Source organism: Hibiscus syriacus, unplaced genomic scaffold, assembly GCF_006381635.1.
Source record: "Hibiscus syriacus cultivar Baekdansim isolate YM2019G1 unplaced genomic scaffold, ASM638163v2 tig00110548_pilon, whole genome shotgun sequence".
Taxonomy (NCBI): domain Eukaryota; kingdom Viridiplantae; phylum Streptophyta; class Magnoliopsida; order Malvales; family Malvaceae; genus Hibiscus; species Hibiscus syriacus.
Window position 1 is genome coordinate 3,306,618 of NW_024062775.1, and position 24,447 is coordinate 3,331,064.

The 24,447-nt window shown below is 33.3% G+C and overlaps 2 protein-coding genes, 1 long non-coding RNA gene and 1 pseudogene across 6 annotated transcripts; 3 read left to right on the forward strand and 1 right to left on the reverse strand.

The window, feature by feature from the left end:
* Positions 1 to 6,939: 6,939 nt before the first annotated feature.
* LOC120131024 (putative pectinesterase 11) lies at positions 6,940 to 8,265 on the reverse strand. The gene is made up of 4 exons (XM_039148136.1): positions 7,858 to 8,265; positions 7,585 to 7,773; positions 7,237 to 7,472; positions 6,940 to 7,126 (listed from the first exon to the last, which is right to left on the reverse strand). The coding sequence occupies exons 1-4, from the start codon at positions 8,242 to 8,244 to the stop codon at positions 6,940 to 6,942; spliced, it is 999 nt and encodes a 332-aa protein (XP_039004067.1). The 5' UTR covers positions 8,245 to 8,265.
* Positions 8,266 to 12,974: 4,709 nt separating this feature from the next.
* LOC120130778 (casein kinase II subunit alpha-2-like) lies at positions 12,975 to 16,660 on the forward strand. The gene is made up of 10 exons (XM_039147937.1): positions 12,975 to 13,301; positions 13,540 to 13,669; positions 13,809 to 14,003; positions 14,194 to 14,351; positions 14,780 to 14,870; positions 14,992 to 15,057; positions 15,697 to 15,779; positions 15,965 to 16,028; positions 16,143 to 16,211; positions 16,381 to 16,660. Exons 1-10 carry the CDS (start codon positions 13,063 to 13,065, stop codon positions 16,438 to 16,440), a joined length of 1,155 nt encoding a protein of 384 aa, XP_039003868.1. The 5' UTR covers positions 12,975 to 13,062; the 3' UTR covers positions 16,441 to 16,660.
* A 1,623-nt stretch (positions 16,661 to 18,283) lies between these two features.
* LOC120131026 lies at positions 18,284 to 19,413 on the forward strand (annotated as a pseudogene).
* Positions 19,414 to 21,362: 1,949 nt separating this feature from the next.
* Positions 21,363 to 24,271, forward strand: LOC120130779. 4 transcript variants are annotated; one of them, XR_005516862.1, is made up of 5 exons: positions 21,363 to 21,574; positions 21,870 to 22,096; positions 22,548 to 23,128; positions 23,240 to 23,515; positions 23,630 to 24,271. It is a non-coding gene; the product is annotated as an uncharacterized LOC120130779 (long non-coding RNA). The 4 variants fall into 4 exon arrangements; XR_005516864.1 differs by having other exon boundaries at positions 22,548 to 22,636; positions 22,804 to 23,128; positions 23,240 to 24,271; XR_005516861.1 differs by having other exon boundaries at positions 23,240 to 24,271.
* Positions 24,272 to 24,447: the final 176 nt, after the last annotated feature.

Consider the following 24,447-nt stretch of genomic DNA (forward strand, 5'->3'; position numbering starts at 1 on the left):
AAGAAACTCTCTAAAATCTCTCTAGTATTGGAAGAAAGCTAGAATGTTTTTGGATGGTTTTGAAGCTAAATGAGCTAGGGTATTTATAGTTGAAGCTTAAAGACTAATTTGTAAATACCCTAAATTACAATGACTAAAATTAAGATTTTACCATTGTTGATTTTCAACAAATAGCCAACCCTTTTTGACAAAATTGTTGGCTGCCACTGAAAATGGCTTGGTCACTTGTTTATTTTTCAACATTAAATGCTTAAATGAGAAGCTGAAATACAAGCTGAAGCTGAAGCTCTCGTAATAAGAACCGCATTATCTAACTTCAGCCTAACAAACAATCATCAGGACTTGTGAATTCCCAAAACTAGGCCTCACAAAGTGAACTAGAAGGACAGTCTTTAAGAGTGGCAATTTGGGTATTAGTGGAATGAAATGAGGCGAATAGAAGAAGATTTACAGCATGTGGTGTGGAAATTTAAGGGTTGTTATTTTGGGGTTAAAGAGATGAGATAGATGTCTTCAGTTTCCTTGGCGGCTAAAGGTTGAGAGATTCCGAGTGGTACATACACATATTCCCATCCACAGAAGTTCCAATCTCCCAACTTCTCTCTTGATTTACATTTCACATTTACACAATTAACATACTAAACTACTCTCCAATTTTTTTGAATCTTTAAACGACTCCGTAACGTAAATGTTAAGATTCAAACTTCAAATTCAAGATTTATTGTCTTTACCATATGAGATAAATGCTGTGTTATCAATCTGTCCCCACGCAGTTTCAATTTGGCAAGCTGAAACAGTTGTGCAGTTATTTTCTCAATAAACAAGTCACTTAAAAATGAATGGAAAACATCACCTTTTGTACCTATCCATCAGTGATGTGCATCAACTGTACGCAATTAAAGGGTCCCCTTCTTAACGTCGATAGTTTATTGGACAGATAAATAATCAGTCCATCTCCAATCAATCGTAAGATTAGGTACCCAGTACCTTAATGGGGTTTATATTTCACAGCTATTCCCGGGCCCATGCATTGGATTTCCTGGTTATACTAACATTAATAGGGATTTTGGATTTAGTTGCAGGCAATTTACCGTCCGTCGAGCCTGGCTAATAGCTATCATATTTAAATGTTAAACACAGATAGTTTTAAGTATAATTTAAGGATTGAGATTTTTACTGAAAAAACAAAGTAAAATCTGTTCATATAAACGCCATCGTCCCAACACATGTATGATCTGGGACCTCTCACCTCAAGCTATCACTGTCTCCATATTCACTTTAATTCCACTGGGAAAAAAATTTGCTTCAACTTTGAGCCACAAATAATGGTGAACCTCTCAAAAGGAAATGGACCCTCGCTGGCCAACACCGCTAGTCATCAAGGGTTGTCCCCATCCCACGTGCACGGTTTTATAATAGATTAAATAACAGACTCGACCCATCAAATCAAAAAAATTATACACATTTAATTTGGAATTCCTGAAAGTCATAAACTGAAGCATTAAGCAGTGCCCAACAGATCAGTTGTCAGAATTTCCTTGCCTCATGCAGAGTTACTGCAAACTCAAAGTGAAGGCGTCAATAAGAGAGTGTGAAAACAGGGGTCGTATGGGCGATGAATGATTAAGACATTATTGATTTACTATGACATAATGGCAAATAGATGATGGTCGACTCGACTCGATTAAAAAAGGGAAATATGTATAAACTATCCTTATAGTTGGGGTTGTCATCATCATGCAAATTGGAAGATTGGGTTACTTTCTTGCAGCTGGTCAAGAAGAAAAGTCAAGATGAATAATGAAAAAGAAGAAGATATTCAATCCAATGGACCAGGTTTCTTCCCTACAAAATGAAATTTCACAACCATTATTGTCTTCCATTTCATTCATCATAATTGCTTGTATTCTTTGAGCGTCGGATTGGCCTTTCATTGTAATCGTTAGTTTCATTAGAATGCAACGGTGAAGCCAAAAAAAAAAAAAGAGTTAGTTGGGGTTGAAATTGAAATTTTAACTTTTCAATGGAGTCGAAATATAATTTTATCTTTGTGTTTTGATTTATAATTTTACAATTTTTATGAGGATTACATTATATTTTTATCATATTAAGAGATCAAACTATAATTTTATCATGTGTTAACCTATACTTTTATATTTTTCTATGGATTTAAACATAATTCCATCAAATAATGGGAATTAGGTGATCAAATTTAATTTGATTTTAAAATTTTATGTTATTCGAATTAAGTTGTTCGAGTTAATCAAGTTAACTCCAACCAATCGTTTTGATTTCAAATTTAAGTTATGTTTGAATTTTAAAAGTCTGAACAACTAAAAACGGAGTATTAAAACTATGTTGTTTTGGATTTTAATTCTAATTAAATACTTTGATTGTTTTGTCATTTGTTCTTTGATTTTATTGTTTCTTCATTTCATATTTTGTTTTAAGTCTATTTTTAATTAAACTTGAATCACGTGCTCCTCAACTACGGTGTATAACTTCAACTCCTTTTTTTTACAACAAATTTCTCTTTTCAATTTAATCTATCGATTTTATATTTTAGTTAGTTTGGTCCTCCAACTACCGTTATTTGCATCAATTCCTTGAATCTTTTTATACTCACATTGATATTTTATCCTAAAACATACTTTAAAAATAACATTATAAATATACTAACATATGATATTTGATTTATTAAATAACATTACATATCTTACTTATACATGTAAAAATATATGAATAAATATATGTATATAGTATTAGAGGGGCGGATGCACTTGGCCACTCGGCTTCCTAGGGGACTAAGTGCATATCCATTATTTTGGATAAATGATTAAATATAACTCAATATTGTAAGGGAAAAAGAAAAAAAAAATAAATAATTTGCATACCTATTTTATTGAAATTTGAAAAAAAAATAGGTATTAAAATTTTTGGACCTCCATTTTTTAAATTTCTGAATCCGTCACTGTCGTATAAGGGTAAGGAGAATTGTTTAAATTAAAATATATCATTACGATAGCATTATAAATAATTACAATTGAATTAAACAAAAACTTGAATAAATGTAACCTACTTAACTAAAAGAAATCAATAAAGTTGAATGATAAATAATATTTATCAACTCAGTTAATTTGATTATTTTCTGATTCGACTCGATTAAATATTCCTCGTTTAGATGTTGTAGTTAATATTTCGAGATGCAGTAAAATGTTTTAAGGTATAAATTGAGAAGGGAAAGGAGAAGATGGTGTGTGAAATCTAAAATATTTTGGTTGATCATTATCCAGCCCTAGCCTCGTTGGTGATCTATCCGACCGTATAATCGTCTGTCCATTAGTTTTGTACCATTAAATTATCAAGAATTTCAAACACTAAGAAACTAATGGGGAATCATTAAAAATAAACGATAAAAACTATTTTATAATAAGAAGAAAATAGTGAAATTTCAGCAATAATTAACATCTGTATGATAAAAGAAGAAGATAGAAAACACAATGATGAAGGAGATGAGGCCATTTTATGAAAGACGAGAAAAATTCCAACATCTATTGTGCAATACCTTTGTGGGTATTTGTCATGTTTCTTAAAACATCCGTACATGTAAAATTCACTGCCCAATCCCATGGTTTTCAGAACCGAATCGGTCAGCGAATCGACCGTGCTACCGGTTCATTGGTTCAACCGGTTGTACCAGTCAGTCGGAAGAATTGGACGACGTCATAATTAATTAATTATTTAAATAATTAAATAAAAATACCAAAACATTTAATAAAAAACAGTTTTTTTATACCAGAAGTCATATTCAAAGCAAGTCATAACATATATAAGTTAAAAACCATAAAATCAAGTGAAACAAAATGATTCAAATCAACTACAACATAATATTTAAGGTAAAACATATTAAATAATAAATATAATTATATAACTATAATAAAAAAAATAAATTTGGGGCTAAAATAATCAAAACAAACGATGCCGTTTGGTTTAATTTTTTTTTAAAAATCTCACATGGCTAAGAAACATAGAAGAGCATCACAAAAGTCTAAAGAGTAAAAATATGAAAACAAAACAATCCCACGTGGCTAAAAAACATAGAAGAACATCCCAACTGACTTCTATAAATAATAGAGGTAATTTGACATTCAAAATCATAGAGCATTTTGGTGAGTACAAAGCGAACTATTCTTTCGCTTCAATCGAGCTCGAATTTCAGGCTTCAATCGAGTTTCTAATTTTTTTTTGAGTTCGAGCCTTTTTGAGTTCAAGTTTCAATATTATATTTTGAGTTTGACTCGGCTCGTTTAACAAACGACGCTGTTTGATTTAATTTTTTTAAGAAAAAAAAACAAAATACCATTTTCAACTGGTTCACAGTCCGATACAGTTCGAATGATTCACAGCCGGTTTAACGATTCTTTCCGATTCACTAATAATAATTTAATCGATATAGAATGAATCGGATCAGTCAACAATTTTCGGTTGAACCGACCTATCCAATTTTCAAAACACTGCCCAATCCCATAATAAAGCCAGGCAAGTCTAGAATGCAACCTTTGATCCCAACACCATGGCCTTATGTTATTTGTTTGATTTTAGGGTCTAAAAGGCTACGAGTAGAGGAATGCCCCAGGAAAAAAGCTACCACGTGATCAAGTGATTAGACTGTTCGGCCAACTCCAAAACAAAACATGAACGATTCAGCAATCCAATATCATAAAAATACGGTAAATTTTGACTATGTCCCACTTAAATTATTTTTATTATTTATTTTAAAATTTGACTATTTATTATTAAGAAATTATTATTGGTAGAAATATAAAAATATATTTAAAAAATTAATTAAGTAATATTAAAATATATGTTTAATAAAATTTAATCTTTTAAAACATTTAAGATAATCATGGTTAAAAATTTTAACTTTTAAAAAGTTAATAAAGAATATTATTTTAGGACGGAGATAATTTGAAATTATCACTTTAGTTATGTCACAATTGTCATTTTTGAGATTACATTTCAACTTAAAATGAATTATATTTTTTTGGAGTTACAACTAATCTTTTGAATTAAGTAAGGTCGGATACAAATTTTATCTTTAACCAAATTTATGTCTTATAAGCGATTCACATGAAAGGGTTCAGAAGTTGATTACATGTGAGTAAGGATGAGTACTATCACATCACCCTTTTGGTATCAACACAGTTAAGAGTTGTCTTAATGAATAAAATTAAAGTTTGACCCGAAATTTAAAGGAAAAATTCAAATTATTTACCTTTGAGTTCTGTTACTATAAAATATAATAAATTAAGATTGTAAAAAAATAAATGATACAGGTCTAATGGGCCAAAGTGAAATAAAAATATTACAAGTACCAAAATAAAGAAATAATAAATAAAATACAATATGAATAAAATAAATAAATATGTAATTAAAAGAATAAATATAAATTATGATTTTAAAACATTTAAAAATTAAATACAAAAAATAAAAGTATAAAAAATAATAAAATGAAAAGTAAATATATAAATTAATAAATTAATGAAAATTAAAAATATATATATATATATATATATGAAGAAAAATAAATATGATAAATAATAATAACTAAAAAAGTGAAAGAATACATCTTAAATTAAATACGTATGAGATATAGATATATGATATAATAATAATAATATATATTTACATATTAATAATATAAAAATATATTATAGATACGTAAAAATTATATATAACTTAAGGGAAAAAAATTAGAAAAGACAAAGAAGTTGTCCACGCAGTGGCCAATCGCATTATTTGGCAAGGATGTGCAAGACCTGCAAATTGTGGACTCGTTGGATGATTCAAAGTTAGTTCGGGTGGTGCTCGTCGAATCGATCTTGGTATGGCTACATGTGATGGTGTCGTGCGATACTATTTTGCCAATTGGATCTAGGGTTTTGCAAGGCTATTGAGATATGTTCGGTTTTGGATACTCAACTTTAAGTGCGTTTGGTTCACGGAATATAAGATTATCAGCGAAAATAAAAAATTACCAGATAATAAGATTACTGGGAATGTTGTATTTTGTGTTTGGTTGGTTTAGCAGGAATGTAAGATTATTGTGTTTGGTTAAAGGAATAAAATATTATTAGAATGTATATTTGACCAAATTATCCTTATTATATATTTGTTTTTTTAACAAGTTGAAAAATATTTATATATTTTCTTTAAAAAATTTAAATTCATAAAATTTATATATATATTTTTTTACAAAATTGAAAATATAAAAAGGTTTAATGAAAGGGTAAAATTTTATTTTAACCACTGAACTTCATATAATATTTTAATTATATTTTTTTTTGTAAATCTAAAATAGTTTAAGGATAAATTTGTAATTTAACCTTCGTAGAATTTTTATTATTCAATGTCAGAATAAAAATATTTTTGAAATAATTTTTTAATGGTATTTTAGTCCAAAACACTGGTAATCCAACAATACATAAGGAAATGGAGGTAATGACATTCCCAGTAATATATCCCAAAAAATCCACTATTGGTAATGTAAGATTACCGAGAATGACATTCCCGAACAACCAAACGGGAGAATGTGAATTACATTCCCATGAGAATCTCACATTCTCCCAACTAAATACACCCAGGGAATTTTTGAGGCTCTCACTATTATTTGGAACCTGAGAATTAGATAATAGAGATTCAAAGTGTTTCTTCATTGATTCAAGACTTCATAAATCATGACTGGCAATTAAGCTTCTCTTTCAGCCCTCGTGAACATTGAAGTAATTATAATCAATTATTTTGAAGTAATTACAAAAAACAAAAGAATAAATGTAATATGATTAAAGAAAATCTAACTGGTAGATGTGCAAGAACATTGAAGCCATTGACATCACTATATCAGCAAAGTATTTCTTTAATTAATGTTCTTGATGATCATCAAGCATGTTTAGCCGAAGCTTTCTTGAAACGGGTTGGCATAGATCTAATCCAACTCTTGCCACCAATCATGTTCTTTGTCAAGAGAAGCTCTGCCTCATTATCCCTCAATTTCCCTGACCATTCAACCCTTTTCCCTGCATTGGCTCCAGGTCCATAACATTTATATTCTCGATAGAACACCGTGCTGTAGTATTAAAAAAACCCAGAAAACAGTTTGTTCAACCTCAGAACTCTACACTTAATAATGTAAGAAAATGAAGGGGTTGGTCTTTATCTGAAGTTTTGTTGTTATACCTTTGCTTGGACGAGTCTCCCCAGTCATCCCACCCTTGGGGAAGTATGGCATCAGACATATAAGTTAGGGCAAAAACCACCCTCGAATATGCACCCCATGGCCTTCCTAGTACTGCACTCTTTACGCCGGTTATCTTGCAACCCAAGAAAGTGAAGCCTGTGTTTTCCGATGGAGACTGCCTTCGTTGGGCTGTTATTGCTGCATCTCCTTCTGAGAGTGAATGCAAATGACACATCTGGAACAATAATGTTACCAAAATTCAGATGTAAGTAAGTTGATGGTTTAGCTTGATTGTCTAGCAAGTAACAGATTATGGTATATATATTAGTGAATTTATAATTACTTACCTCAAAAAGAGAAGCGGCATTCCCGAAAATGAAGTCAACAGCTCCTTCAATGTAACAGCTTTTGTAATAATGTCTTCCAGTATCATCTAGCAATGTATCCTGATAAGATGAAATTCTGCATCCGAAGAAAGCTGCCCTATCTCCTGATACCCTTAACGCAACTGCTTTAGCTCCGGGTCCAAATGTATTCTATTTATCAAAAAGTAAATAAAAATATTTTAAGTTCATCAAACTATTGAAAAATCAGCATATTCTATTAAAAATATGAGATACCTGAATTGTGAGGTATCGACCAACAAAATCTGAAGCCAACACAGTGAAGGTAGGTGATTCAAATATCTCCCCACTGTCATTCCAAGTTATTATGGTGCCATTTTCCTTGGAGCCACTTATGGTAATGAAGGGCTTGTCTGCAGGCACAACAATCTTTTCTTTATAGATGCCAGGCTTAACCCTTATGAAAACGAGTTCTTTGTTATCGGATGGCACTGCATTGATGGCGTCTTGTATCTTCTCGTAGTCTCCGTTCCCCGATTGGTCGACTGTTACGAGTATGGCGGCCGAAGTTACCGCTGCAGCATTTGCATAAGAACTTGCCAAAATGAACGTGAAGAAAGTGGATACAAATATGCAAACGTGGCTAGAATAAGCAGGAGCCATTGAAGATAAGATCAACGTGAAGCAGTGAATGAAGATATGAAGTATGCTAAGATCACTGGTTCTGATGCATAGATTTTGATGGATATTATTCTTTTATACATATGATCAGGGGTCGTTCTCTTGCCATGGAAGTGTCAGCTGTGACGTACACCGATTTTGAAGCAACCCTGTATGCGTTTTATTAGAAAAAGGCCAAGGGTTAGCCCACAATACAAGTTACCGGCGAGTAGAAATTTAGGGAGGAACTGGATGGACCATGGCCGCCATTTGATTTTCTTGCAGCTAGCTAGGATTGGTAGTTTCGGCTGCTTGAAATGAACGTTATAAATGTTAATTTGGTGAAAAAGTTGGATTCAGCTCACGATAATCGTATGCTGTATTGGTTTAGCTTGAAACCTACACTTAGCATGAAACGTACACTTGGCATGAAACTTTGTGGTTCAAGTTCCTTGTTATTGTCAATTTAAGATAAGTTGACCAGTTTCATGTATGCAATATTTGTTTTGATGGGCGAGTTGACCATGGCTCCATCGGTTTCTTTACCTTTAAGTTGGTGCCTGGTGGCTGCCCAAATGTCTGTTGTCATTTTACAGGCTTGGGCTTAGAGATGGTAAGGGGTTGGGTCGAGTCGGTTTGAATTTTTAGCTCACCTGAACGTCATCTAAAAATTGAAGTTCTCCACTTACACTCTCAACCCAAGTGTAAGAGGGCCCATCCGACCTGAAACCAGATCTGAAATTTTAGGTTAACTTTGAAACCGATTCAACTTGACGTGTATATATGTATATATATATAAGATAAAATAAAGAATTAATTGAAAAATAAAATATAAAGGGATATTGTTACGATTATCTTTAAATACGTAAAGAATAATTATAATATTATATTAGATAAAATCAAATCAAAATTTCAAAAAAAAAAAAAATTTTTAACTCAATCGATTCGAGTCAAAACTCATCTAGTACTTGCATAATGACCATCCCTACTTGGGCTAAGGTTATATTTTGCTACTTTTGGGACAGGAGATTTTAGGATCCAATTATGGTAGTAGAGAGATACGAAGAGGATTTCCCCCAACCGATGTGTATCCCTTATTTGTTGGGTAATCTTATTTTATGGAGCATAAAAGTCCAAACAAAACTTTGTTGAATTGTATGGAATTTCGGCTAAGCTTACTATGGCTTACCCATTTTGAATAAAGTAACAGCAGAATCCAAAATACTGGCTTTTGATGAATCTTGCCCGCAAATGCGCCTAAATTCATCGCAAAAGCTCCCTCGTTTCATAGAAAGTTGAGTGCAAAATACATCCAAATTCATGACACAAATCGTTGTTTGATGAATCTTGCATCGCAACTATGTCCAAATTCACGACACAAATCGTTGTTTGATGAATCTTACATCGCAACTAGGTTCAAATTCATTTATACAAAATAATAATACTCAAAAGTACTATTATTTTCGAATTCTAATAAAATTCATCATAACTTAAAATTTCAGACTGAATGATATCAATACTCATCCTACAATATCGATACTTCTCTTCTATGGTATTGATACTCACTTCAGTATATATACCATTTTTTGTATTCTGTAATTCATTTTTTAATTACAGTATCGATACCTTCTTCTTGACATCGATACCTCCACATCAGTATCTATACTGTTCACCGTGTTCATCCTCTTTCTTCCAATTTAACCTTGTTTTACTTATTTCCCTTCGATTTTTACCTAAATTTCACCTAAATCTCTTACTCTTATCTCCAACCCTACCATAAACTCATCATCACTTAACTCCTAAGGCTCCAAATATCTTATTTACATCTTTGACAAGTCAAAAATGCTTTTAAACTCCAATAACTGACCATATTTCATTAAATAACTTAAAAACTCATTTTATTAAATCACTAATAAATCACTAATCTCTTAGTTTTATTCACTCTTAAGTTTTCCTTAAGTTTCTATATCACTTAAGGCTTCAAAACCAACCCAACAAGGATGAGAAGAAGAAAAGTAGAGAATCAAAGTTTTCAGCTTTATCCTCTTTCTCCTATTCATCCCTTAATAAAAATCCCTAAAAGAATGAATATTAAATTCATTTCTTTCTAAAAGACCATAATGTCTCTTCCATTCTTAATAATAAGTCTTAAACACAATTTTCTAAATCAATCCTTGTACTTTTCAATTTATTTAAATTAATCTACTAAATTTTAAATCCTTTCACTATAGTCACTGACCCGATGTTTGGGGTATTACATACTGAGTGTTGGACTTGGTAAATGTTTCACTATGTTGGTTGTGTGTTTTATATAAAATAGAACCTGAATCAAATTGAAAGCATATGATATGAACTGCTGTGCTATTAAGGTGACTGCAGTAGGGATTGGACTCCATCATTGTTCTCTGTTATCTTTTAGTGACGAAGCTACCAAATTTACTGGTATATTTTGACAGTTTGCTTTACTAGACGTTCTTTAAATTTCTTGTTAGCTGCTAGTGATGAAACTGCAAATGCATGGCTAGAATAACATCAGGTCGGAGAAGATTCGAAAGTTCAGAAGTTATGGAACTTTGCTAATACCGGTGATTCTGTGTCAACAGTATAACAAAAATGTCAGTGTATGGGTAGGAAAACTGATGGATATCTTGTATTGTTATGGTTTAGTGGATGATATATAGTTATGCAACTTTACTAGTATATTTTGACAGTTGAACCTTGTATTTTGATAGCTATTATATTCCAGTAGGCCTTGGTTTACTGGCAAAAAATGTGTGGATTTCATATGAGAATCATTTTAAGTGCTGGATAGGTAATGACATGCTGCATGTATGTACCACACATAAGCACCTTGAAAGCTCATACAGTCGATGCATTTGGTGGTGACTTTGTGAGATCTGTAATTGACTAACCGCACATATTTATCGACGAATTTTTGTTCTTATGTCCAGGTCTGTCTTTTGGGCTATGTTTGGTGCAATATACTTATGTTTTGGTATGCCAGAAGTGTATGGTGTTCTTTTAAAAGTGTTTGGAATGGATCCAGAAGCCGAGGAGTGCCAGCCACGACTAAGGAGACAACAAGATGTGGATTATGTTCCTGTTGAATTCGAATTGAATAACCTCAGTTGGCAAGATGTTGCAACTTATAAGGCAAGCCTTGATTTTCTTATCCTTCATTTGTAGATAATTTATTATTTAAAATGGAAATCATTAGAGCGAAAACGAAAGAAAAGAAAGTAAATGGAGTAAAGGGATTATATATTACAGCAATGTTTCTATGTATGGGAGCCTGGGTAAGCATTTCATTCACATTTACGGTGCAAGGAACTTAACCTAAATTGTTTTTTTTTTTTGTTACAGCCACCTGAAGATGCTCTTTTTGCTCATCCAAGGCTATTCAGGGATTATGTTCCACCGGGTATGCACCGGTTTCAAGGGAATATATGGGATTATGACTGCAAACCTCAAGTTATGCAGACACTTTGGTATCCCTTGACAGTTAAGGATAGAATTCCCTAAATTACTGAAGCCAGGAACATTGAGCTCGGACTTGGGCTACAGATTATTCGACTGTTTATCTCATTCTTTAAGATCAAAGACATAATTTACTGATCTCTCTCCTGATTGATTCCTCGTGTTGTTTGTATAACTGCTTTGTTTTATGCATCCATCAAAATACAAGTTTGAACATCCTCGGTTTTGCTTTGAGTGGTTGGAATATGTCGGCCAAAAGATCCAGGTAATGGTTTTTGCAGTTTTTTCCAATGTTGGGCGCATGCTTCAGCCTGTATTACCTATCTATTATTTGACAAGACACTTTGAAGAAAATGAACGATATATGAGTACGATCTTTTTGGGTAACTAAGTCTGATACAAGTTTTTTTTTTTGGAATCCTTCAGGATCTTGTTATGGCCGAGAGGTTGCTGATGAAGCATCTAGATGCCCAGAGAAGATGGTTGCAAGAGAAGCATCGCAGTGTGCTTATAAACAAGTTCTGTGGGAGGTGTTTGCGGGAAAGGTATCTCCATCGATTTATCATCTACTCGGAGCAGGGAGCTGGTTTCAGTTTTAAAATCAAAGAAATTTACTTCTTTCGTTGAAATGAGTTTTTTCATATTCGTCCCTCCAATTTCTATGGGTAAACAACGTTACCAGTCATTAAAGGTTTTTTTTTCACCACTTAAGTTTTACAAAATGATCATTAACATTTTAATTTGTAACAAAATGATCATAAATCTATCACGAAAAATTGATTTGATATGTTTGGACACCGACTAAAGTGTCTTTGGGAGTTGAGTTAGACATTAACGTGACAATGTCATAACTTTTAAGAAATAGTTTTAGTTGTTAATATATTTGTAAAGATGGCCAATAAGAATGTTGTCGCCATAATATGTTGATTGATGAAAGGATTGAATTGATATGGTATCGAAATTTTGATTACTCAATTAGAATGTTTTGAAGATTTTGATACTAATTTAGAATATGGGTTAGTTTGAGTGTGTTCGCAACAATTGACCCAGCAAAAATATTTTAATATTTTCCTACAATCCAATAAGAACCTGCCATGTCATCGTATTCTCCCCTCACACCCCACATTTCCATGTCCAATACCAACCAAAAAGAAGAAAAAATCAGCTTCAAAACTCCACTCCGATATTTTCATTTCCCGAACACAAAGAAGTTAGGTCCCAGCTCAGCGCGCGAAAGCCTTCAGCTACCCTCCGTTTCTCTCCAAAACTAAAGGTCCCGAATCTAAGCTTAGCCGAATTTAATTCAAATAAATGGGCTGGCTTGGCTTGGCTTGGCTTGAATGAATGAATAATGCCCGACGCACCACCATCATCCCTCCAATTTTACTCCACCTCTTGTTATTTTGCTCCATCTTCGCTTCCCGCCCTCTGCTCGCCATCGACTGTTACGATAACCGTGAGATCGAAAAGATCTCCTTCCCTAATCGCCGAAAAGTGATGTCCAAATCTCGCGTTTATACCGACGTCAACGTCCTTCGTCCCAAGGATTACTGGGATTACGAGTCCCTCGCTGTTCAATGGGGGTAATCTTTTTTAATTGATTCCTCCGAATATCTCTGATCGTTGATTAGGTTTGTTGTTGATATTAATTAGATTTTAAATTAAGTCACAAATCACAATTAGCTGATACGAATGTAAGATTTTTTAATTAGCTTAAATTAAGAGAAGTTTCTTCTTAATCATGCTAACCAAACTTAAGCATTTCTATGTATTGATCATCATAAATTGATATGTTTTTATTTTATTTCTGTTCTGTTTCAGGGATCAAGATGATTATGAGGTTATTAGGAAAGTTGGAAGGGGGAAATACAGTGAGGTTTTCGAGGGTATTAATGTCAATAACAACGAGCGCTGTATAATCAAGATCCTCAAGCCTGTCAAGAAAAAGAAGGTTACTAGTTATTGTAATCTGTCAGATTTGATCAAGTATCGAGACTTTGAGCAGATTTATACGCTGTAAAATCATAAGGCCTAGCCACCATCGTCAATGATCTAACCTTTGTTATTGTTATTATTATTACTATTGACAGATTAAGAGAGAGATAAAAATCCTTCAGAATCTATGTGGTGGTCCGAATATTGTTAAACTTCTTGATATTGTTAGAGATCAGTACTCCAAGACGCCTAGCTTGATTTTTGAGTATGTCAACAATACGGATTTCAAAGTTCTCTATCCAACGTTGACAGATTATGACATTCGCTACTACATATATGAACTTCTCAAGGTGAAATTGCGCCCCCTCATTCAAGTTCCTTATTTATAAAATTGTGCTCGATCATGATACTTTCGTTAAGTGATTGTTTGTAGTCTTATTGTATACTTGATTGGATTCCAAATTATTATTCTTTTTTTAGGAATTCTTGTTTGCCTGTTTGCATCGTAGGATGATAGGAAAAGACTTATTTTCTTTGTAGGCATTAGATTACTGTCATTCACAAGGAATAATGCACAGAGATGTCAAGCCTCATAATGTCATGATAGATCATGAGCTGCGCAAACTTCGTTTGATAGATTGGGGACTTGCTGAGTTTTACCATCCTGACAAAGAGTACAATGTCCGTGTGGCTTCTAGGTAATATTTTGAAGCCATCATGAATCATGTTACTAACTTTCCCATTCATAGCCTTTATATATTTTCAAGTTTTTTTTCTTCTTCTTCAAGAACTTCAAAACAGAATTAGTCCATGTTTGAAAAAGAAAATAATATTCTTTTGGGGTTTATTACTAACTGTACTCCTTGAGGAATAAATCTGCCTTTGGTTTATTTTTAAAGACTTCAACTTTGATTGATGTCAAAGAGCTCAGATTCTTTGAATCATGCAATTTTTTAATACAAAAACTTTCTAGAAAATGAAAAAACCTAAAATGTATTCCAAGCAACTCTATAAACAGATTTCTATGGTGTTATATTTAATTGCTCTGTGAAATTCTTTCAGTTTATGGGGCACGTACAATTTGGATTCAGTTTTAGGTAGTTTAATGTCTCTTCTTATGTCTCAGGTACTTTAAAGGGCCGGAGCTTTTGGTAGATTTACAGGACTATGATTATTCTTTGGACATGTGGAGCCTTGGTTGCATGTTTGCTGGAATGGTGAGAAACAGCATTATTCTAATTTGACTGTACTAAACTTTCATTTAAAAGATTTAACTTTGGGTGCATAATAGAATTGCTATAGTGTTTTATTTGTTTGTCATACTTTTCTATTGTGCAGATATTCCGGAAGGAACCATTCTTCTATGGCCATGACAACAATGATCAACTAGTTAAAATTGCCAAGGTAAGTGCTTATGTTAATTTTTCGATTTTTTTCTTAATATTGTTGCTGAAGATTAAACTTTTGTCATCACTTTTCTTGTTAAACTAACATTTTGGTTTAGACAATGTATCGTTTTCTAACTTCTATCGGTATAATGTATTAGTCTGTCTTTGTACCTCGTCCATCTCAGTTATCTACCTTCACTTTTACAATCTACATCTGGAGCATCACTTTGTAACGTTTTCAGCACCTGCTAGGGTTGTTTATTTCTATGTTTCTTGGACTCGGGTATGGGTGTTACAGTTACAGATGGGTGTGTTCAAGTTTTTTCAAGATTATCGTGTATTTGAAGGATCATATCTCCATTATCCATGTCCGGATATAAATTGGATGCAGATGTCAGACATGGGTACTTCAAGAAAAAATGAAGAGTTGGAGCAACATAGGTTTATTCACTACTCTTTGTAGGTTTTGATTTAAACATTTATTCTCTGCGACTATCACTTGATGGGAGATAGGTAGCGAGGGAATACTTTACATTAACTATCAAACAGGAAGTTCTATTTTCACCCCCGCCCCCCGAGGGGGTTTTCTGAACACTATATCACCAGTTTACCGGGAATGCTACAGAGCTTTTGACTGCTATTAATGTAACTTCAGGTGGTAGGAACTGACGAATTGAATGCATATCTGAACAAATATCATTTAGAGCTTGATCCTCAACTCGAGGCTCTTGTTGGAAGGTACATTAAGCATGAACTTATCAGATATTCAAGTTTGCATTAAATTATAAACTAAAGCTATGGGTTACAGTAAACAATAGAGACACAGTCCGAGGTGATGCAGTTTCCCACACAGATTACATCCATCTGGTTGAGATTTATAGTGTGGAATGGGTTTCTCATTATCGTATTGATACGTTGTTCAGGCACAGCCGAAAACCCTGGTCCAAATTCATTAATGCAGATAATCAGCATCTGGTTTCGCCAGAGGTAATTTTTTCTTCCTTAGGCAAGAGACTTGCAATTGAATATAATAAACTCCGTTACATTGCCTAGGTACCTAATAGTAATCGATATTCATTTTTAAGCTCATTTGATTTGCAGGCTATTGATTTTCTGGATAAGTTGCTTCGATATGATCATCAGGAAAGGCTAACTGCAAAAGAAGCCATGGTATAGATCAATACAAGCTTATTATATGTGGTTAAGATTGCGGGGTTTGACCCATGATTACTGAAACTAAGATTGTAGCAATCTGCCAGGCAAAGCCTATAGTGTTTCATGAATGATCAATTTGGTTCTACATTTTGCTTGATCATATTTATTCTTTGGTTATGTGTAGGCCCATCCCTACTTTTCTCAAGTGAGGGCAGCTGAGAGTTGCAGGATGCGTACGCAATAACCCATTCTCTTTGGGTTTATTTGTATATCTGCAGAGCCCGGACTCAGCTGGGAAAATTATCCTACTTCATGTTACATAAAGTAGCCTATTTTGTTTGAGAGCATAAATTTTTTTTTTTGGCTTCTAACTTTTGATTTTCGTCATAGTATTTGTCCATGAACATGAACATATGTGCAACATAAATATATTCAGTTTATTTCAGAATTTCATGTATTTGAAACATGGTATCATTATTTAAAAATGTTAGTTTCAGATATTACTGTAAATTAAAAGTTCAAATGACAGAATGTCAAAACACTTATATATTCTACATATACAGATACATACAAGTATGAAAGTATCAACTCTTTTAGGCTTAAGGTAGAAAAATTACATTAATAAAGGTTATAGTTTTAAAAATTACTTGGAACTTTAATAGTTATTAATAATTATTATAATTTCAGGCTTAAAGCATAATTTTTAATGGTTATGATATTTTTAAAAATTACTTAGAACTTTTAAGAATTTTTTTTAAAAGTCCGAAAGCACTATGTTACATTACATGATAAAAATAGCCTAAAATTTGTTCAAGTTAAAATAGACATGTAAACGAACAGAACGCACACAAACGGGAGTATGTTCATGTTCGTTCATTTAATAAATAAACGAACATAAACGAACACGAACATAAATGAACTCGAACATAAATGAACACGAACATAACTGAACGAAATAACCGAACGAACATAACCGAACGTTCACGAACGTAAATGAACGAACGAGACCTATGTTCATGTTCATTCATTTAATTAAACGAATACAAAATCTTGTTCATGTTCGTTCATTTAATAAATAAACGCACATAAACGAACTTCCCATCGCACGATTCATGAACGGTTCGCAGAACGTTAAGTTAATTTACAGGCCTAGTTAAAAGGTGAGGTTTCTGTACCTTTCAACCAATTTTTTAATATACAAAAGTTCTAAAAATTGATCAAATTTTTCCTTATCTATCAAGTACTAATATCGATGCTCATTACGGTACCCGAAGAGCATATATCGCCACTTGACCTCAGGCCTCCAAACATCTAATGCTTTAATTCCTCCATTATGTCACACAACAGACAACACAAAGGTTACAGGATTTTCCAGGGTAGAAATGGCTTAATAGCTCAACTTAAAGGTTATCGTATTCCCCAAAGTAGAAATGACTTATTTATGATGGACCTAGGTAGAGATGCACATAGTCGGATTTAAATCCGATCCAGATCGGATAAAAATTGATCTGGATAGGATAAAAACCGATCCGGTTTTATCACTAAGCCAAAAACCGGTTTATAAAAAATCGATTCGAATCATAAACGGTTTGGAGGGCCGAATGATGTAACCGGTTTCAGTTGGAAAAAAACCGATTTTTTTAAAAAAATCGGTTTTTAATCCGGTAAAAAATCCGGTCATCTAATTTTTATTCCACTCATCGTCTTCTTCATAAACAAAAGAACTCCATTTATCAGTAAAATAACATAAACAATCATTCCTGATTCACATTTAGGGCGAAGAGAAAGATAAGAACAATAAAACCATTGCATTTGTACAGCTTTCAGCTTCGTGGTTTTTGGTTGAATTTGGACATGTGAATTCATTTTCCTTGATGGAGTTGTTTTCTTATAATTTTCTCATGTTCCTCCATTTTTATCTCTATAAATATTATGTTTGATCTAAGTGATAAAGGAAAATGTTATTTTTTTAGAAGATTCGAGTTCAAACAATTATTTATATATATATATAATGTGTTTATACGTTACATAAATTAAGAAAAATTATAAATAAATATTATCTTAATAACTTATACTGTTAAAAAATTATGAAAAATTGTGAAATCATTTCTGGTTTCCTCTCACTTTCTCTCTTCCCTTTCTATCTCTCCAAACACGCCCCTACCAAATCTCTTCCTTTCTCCGACCACCCAACCTCCTCCTCCTCATCCTCCTCCCCTACTTTTCGCTTCCAACTTTACTTTCTCCTTATCTATTCCTTCGCTTCAGGTAAACATAAAGAATCAATTTTTTTTAATTGTGTGTGTTTTAATTTTAAGCAAAAAAAGGAGAGTTGATTTGATCTCTCTGTCTTCGTATTTCTAGCGTTTGAAAGATTATGGTCGGTGTACGGAGAGTTTGAGCTGGTTTACTATGGAATAAGCAAGGAAGATACGGTGATGTTTTTGCTTATTGGATTTGGAGCTGCTCTTTTCGTCGGCAGCTTCTTAGGTCCTGTCTTTGATTTAGTGTGAGTAAAACGTTTCCATGTTTATTGAACCACTTTAATGCCTTTGTTGAATGAATTAACCATTGTTATTTATGGGTTACTTATGGGTTGTATAAATTGTGAAAAATTTTATAGCTTTTTTTAATCTATATTTATGCAGAGTTCGAAAGAAAATTTGTTTGGTGTTTTTTTATCTTGCACCTTATTGTTGGGATATGGAAGATGATTGCATCAAGTCCTAGCTTTTGGATAGCAAATGTATGTTTTTCTTTGGCAACATCAATATTTACCTTCAGTTTCGAGACATGGGCTGTTGTTGAACATGACAAGGTTGACTCTAAGATTTGGTTCTTTCTTGCAAAGTTTCTTTGGTTGCTAAGATGAAAAAAAAAGGAATATTGAACATGATGGCATGGAAAATTTTCTTTTATCCTTTGCAGATGGGTCATAGGCAAGATATTTTGATTGAAACATTTCGGTTGATGATTTTTTTCGAGTCAGCATCTTTGATTGGAAGTCAGGTGATTTGTAATTGGATGGTGAATGGAAATTTGGAGAAAGGGATCGGATCTCCTTCCATTGCAGCTTCATTACTCACCATTGTGGGTATCATCTGTATGTCGAGATCATTATGGAACTCCAAAGACAATGACATTTAAGGATTATCGGCTGTCCTTTTATGTGCATATCCTTGGTGGTAAGTTTCATAACCATTTTTCGAAAAAATAATTTAATATTATTTTAAAAAACGATTATGACTTTTATTTAGAAAAATTGATGATTTTGGATTATTTGAAATTATATTGAAAATGAGTCGCCATCGACCTTTGAGCTAGGTAGGTCGAATACCTAAAAACGTATTTTAAAATAATTTTAAGAAAAAATCATTTTTTAAGACAAAAATTGGTTTGCGTTGTCAAAGATCCATTTTAATTGGTTTGGGAGTCGGTTACGTGTGGGGAAGGATAAGCACCCCACAACGCCTGAAAATCGGTACTTGATCGCTTACACGTTGTCGTAATAGTGGTAATCATGAATCGAATATAAAGTTAAAATATGATATATTTATTGAGTTGCTTCGAATTATTTATATTGTTAGGAAAATTCTTTAACTAAAAAAGAAACCTCGAAATTTGCAACATCCGTCGGAAAAACAATCTCGTCTATTTCTTATCAATAAAAAATATTCCCTCCTCATTGATTTAAAAAACACGATTAAATATAAATGGAAATTGGCGTTTGCATAAAATAAAATAAATTGCTATTTAGATACATGCATCGCATTGTTCGAAAAAATTGAATTAATTAGCAAAAATAAAATTGATTTACTTCAAGTTCATATTTTGTTCGAATGTCATATCAGATCGCACTACTTCGATCAAGCAGTGCTTTCCACGCCCATTCTACAAATCGTTGTTCTTGAAAATAGTATATGAAAAATTTTACTTCTAATGAGATACACCAAGTAAGTATACTAGAATAAGATACAAGAAACAACAACAACAAAATCATATTCTCATATGTAATGAGTTAAGGGGGAGGTAGGGTAGTAGGTTGCCCCTAACGTCAAGTTGAGAGCAGCTTCCGTGGGAGACCTCCGGCAATTAGAAACTTAAAAATAAAGATAAAATGCAATGCATGTATAAATAAATAAATAAATAAATACATAGTTGAACAGACTTTATATGCAGTCTTTATATGCGCGTCTGTAATAGGAAGTAATCCCTGCAAATAAATCATTGCGTAAAAATCTCTGCATAAAGACAAAAAAGTAAGACCCGATTAAATTTTAAAAAAGAGGTAACCTGAAGAGAATGATACACAGAAGTCAACGATAACAAGCTACGGGAAAGAATAAAGTCAAATGGGTTAACACCTAAACTAAGACAACACTACTCCGTTACCCTAGTTCTAAGCCTTCATAAATTTCAATGACAGTAACGTATAAAAAGTAGAAGTCATAAAAATTACTACAAAGACATTAAAAAAGAAGACATAAATTATAAATTATGGAACAATATAATTATTCTATAAATAAATAAATTAAAAACACGTACGTAAGAGCAATACTTAAAGAAAAATAAACAACAATTAACGAATAAACTAATAATTAAATGGGTTTGCATTGGATCGAACATCAAATAACAAGGGGCATGCATGATATTACTCCATAAAATTTTGAAAAAAAAACTGAAATAGTGACCATAATGGAAATAAGACTAAAATTCAAAACTTAAAGTCTAAATATAATCACTTACAGATAATTTACAGCTGGGGACTAAAATGAAATAATCCATAAATCAACCATTCATAACTGATATTTAACTGAAATCTAACAGTAAGCATACAATGACAAAAATACAAACAAAATAAAATTTAAGGTACAAAATATAAATAATGTAAAGTTACATTCAGTGACTAAAGCATAATAATTACAAAGAAAGGGGCCTGAACTATGATTTTCCCCAAAACTATGAAAAGCACGCATGATATTACAAAGGGCAAGGACCAAACTGTGATTTACCCTCAAACACTAAAACACGTGTGCGAAATTACAAAGATATGAGGACTAATGTTGCTATTAGCCCTTATCCTAAAACACGTTGAACCCTCCCCATATACGACGGCGTTTCGATTAGTATATATATAAAAAAAAACCAGGCCATTTCCTCATTTTGTTTGCTTTAAAACCGAGAGAAGAGAGAGAATGAGAGATTAGTTCTCTCAAATCTTTCATTGGGGATGGAATGGCCTCCCCTTTCACTCTGAGCCCTAATCTAAAGTTCCATTCCCCGAAAACCAACCAGAAAACCCTAGATCTAAGATAATACCTCTCGGGAAAAGATGACTCCGGTGACCTTTGGTGTTCCCGGCTGACTTTGAACCCCCGGTAAGATTCTCCTCTCCTCTTTTTTCTTTCTTTTTCTGTTTCTTTCGAATCTCTCCGCTCTCCGCTCTTTGTTTTTTGTTTTTCTATTTTTTTGTTCTTTTTCGAATCTGGTTACCCCCTTGATATCCTCTTCCCCCTTTCTTTTCTCTCCTTGTTTTATAATATGTGTTTGGTTGATTTTTTTTCTGTGAGATGATGAAACCTATAACAAGAAGGGAGTGGTTTTCTGACATTATTCCGGATTTGGTGGGATTTAGATAATTTTTGTTTTTGGGTTTGATGTTTTGCACTGTAGGTGGTCATTGTTCGAGAGATGGGCTATGATCGACACAGACAGCACTCGGCGGCTGGGGAGTTGAAGAGTCGGCAGCGACTAATTTGGTATGAAATAGGGTTTCGAAAACCCTACAACTACTAGGTTGTCACATGGGCTCGAGTCGGATCCCCTTTGGGTCGGGTTGAGCTATTGGATCGGGTCCCAATTGGATTGCTGATGTAATCTGGGTCTGGGGCTTAAAACAGGTTGGGCCTACAAAATAAATGTAAATAAATATTAATAATAATAATAATAATAACATTAATAATATTTTTTAGGCCGGACATTAACAGGTGTCTACAGTAAGCATTTTATAGTTCCATTAAGTCTCTTGTCTTATCCATCAAACACATAGCGGTAGAACTTTCTAAAAATCACAATTTTAGCATCTTTTCGATATCAGCCTATTTGTAACCGAACACTTAAAGATATAAGTATAGATGCGCGTCACATCATCAAATTCTCGTAATCATTTGTGGTAGATTAGAGTTTTTCCTGAATCTCCCTCTCCTTTAAGTTCATTTTTTTTCTGTCTTGACTAATATGAGTGCTACATTGTTGATGATTGGGTTTTGCTGAAAACCCTACCATTGACTCTTAGTTTTCATCTCTTACCAAAAAAGAAAAAGAACGTCATTAAGTGCTTGTCTTCTGCAGATAGAAGGATATTGCTACTAACATGTGCACAAGCTCGCCTTCATTTCTCCATTACAGTTTTCTGGATTCTTTGGGCCCCAACACTGGTGGTAAGATTGTATCTGTTGTTTCAACAGCATATGATTAGTACTCAGTTTTTGTGTTTCTTCCCTTTAGGTTTCCAAATTATCTTCTTGGAAGCTTGATTCTTTGAAGTATAATGTTTGAAGGTGATTTTTATATGTGGGTTAGTCTGATGATCGACAAGTGTATCTAGGTTTGATATATCCATGCGTGCTGGGGGCAAGGATGTTAGGAAGCACAGTGTTTCCCTGGCTTATTGATGCTTCGTTTTGGACTGAGGATTGCCTAATGTATGCATTTGTCACACAGTCTCTTCTTTTGTCAATTATAGCTTATGATTATCAGATATGTTTGTGCTGCCCCTGTAATTATTTGTGAATTTATAAATTAGGGACCCTAGTATTTATTCCAGCCATGGCCTCAGTGTTCTTGTACATTGGAGTTCTGGTGACCCATTTTTCTTTATTCCATGCCTGCATTGGCCTAATTGTGCCTTCACTTGCAAGATTGAGGACCATGTACGACAAATGTTTTACTTTTAACAAGTTTTAGGAGTAACTTTTTCTTTCTTAGTGCCTTCTATTTGTAGAAATTAGTTTCAATACTCTGCTTTGATCATGTTTACGTAGGTATGTGTCAAATGAGTTGCGTGGAGGTATGATAAGCCTTTCTCTGACTCCTGCAAATGCAGCAGTTCTGTTTCTTATAATACAGGTGTGTCCCTGAGTAATTTATGCATCCGTGTTCATCTGCATGCAGATGGGAAATGGAAGTATGAAACAAAATACACCTCTGCAGCCTGCTTTCATCTGCTGCTGTCTTAAATTAGCTAAGAATGACTTAGGCATTGTGTTTTCCCTGGGGCCTATGCGGCTATGCTTGCCCCTAGTTTGGATCACTTGAGGGTAGGAAAACAAGCTTGGGGATCCCCTCAATAAATCTTGTGGAAAATTTTGGAGTATGATATATGATACTATTTTTTTCTGATGAACTTACTGGCTAGGTTCTTCATGTTGCAGAGAGGATATTACCGGACCATTGAGAACTCAACAATGATAGTTTTTACTGCAGTTGGATTATTCATGGTGGCTGGTTGCATGTATGTTTTGAAACGGGGTGGAAAGCAACCTTATCAAAACAGGCACAAATTATGAATGTTTCGTATCCCAGTGTTGATGGTTTTCCTGGAGTCTGTCAATAGTCGCTGATTAAACTGAAGGCTTAAAGAGAAGTTACCTTTGACTTTCAAATTACTACTTGCATGGTATGCCAAAAGGCTAAAAAGGAAGAACTTGTTGTCAAGTTGCAGATTAACCAAGGTAAAGCGATAACCTCCCAAGATATTAACATGAGAAATACAAGCAAAGAGAATTCAGCTGGTATCAATGGCTTTTGAATACCATTGCAAGTATTATTCAATAAAGTGAATGTGTTTTACAAACAAATTTTGTTCTGCTCTGCAAGTTCAGCTTCGAAGTATAAGAGGATGCAGCAGCAGCTTAAAGGTGACTCAATGCATCAGTTGGCCTCTGATTGTTAAGGTAAATTTTTTTTACAGGAATTTATATTAATAGAGTTGCAAAAGCCTCGGGCTTGAAAGATTCACTGAGAGAATCATAACTTTGTTTTATTGTCTGTTATGTTATCCCGATTTTTTTAAAGTATTACAAGATAATATGCACAAACACCACGTAAATGTAGTTATTTGTCTCTATTACCAATGAGTCGAAAAATTATTTCGTGAACCTTTGCTATCATGTTATTAATGGTCCCAAGTAATTAAAACAATCCACATCAATATTTATTTTCATGTCATTTACACATAATATCAATTAAT

Coding starts and splice junctions, on each gene's coding strand:
- LOC120131024 (XM_039148136.1), bottom strand. CDS start 8,244: ATGGCTCCTGCTTATTCTAGCCACGTTTGCATATTTGTATCCACTTTC. Junction 7,473..7,584: donor ATGCCGCTTCTCTTTTTGAG/GTAAGTAATTAT, acceptor TTATTGTTCCAG/ATGTGTCATTTGCATTCACT. Junction 7,127..7,236: donor GGAGACTCGTCCAAGCAAAG/GTATAACAACAA, acceptor TTAATACTACAG/CACGGTGTTCTATCGAGAAT.
- LOC120130778 (XM_039147937.1), top strand. CDS start 13,063: ATGAATAATGCCCGACGCACCACCATCATCCCTCCAATTTTACTCCAC. Junction 15,780..15,964: donor CTCGAGGCTCTTGTTGGAAG/GTACATTAAGCA, acceptor TACGTTGTTCAG/GCACAGCCGAAAACCCTGGT. Junction 16,029..16,142: donor AGCATCTGGTTTCGCCAGAG/GTAATTTTTTCT, acceptor TTTGATTTGCAG/GCTATTGATTTTCTGGATAA.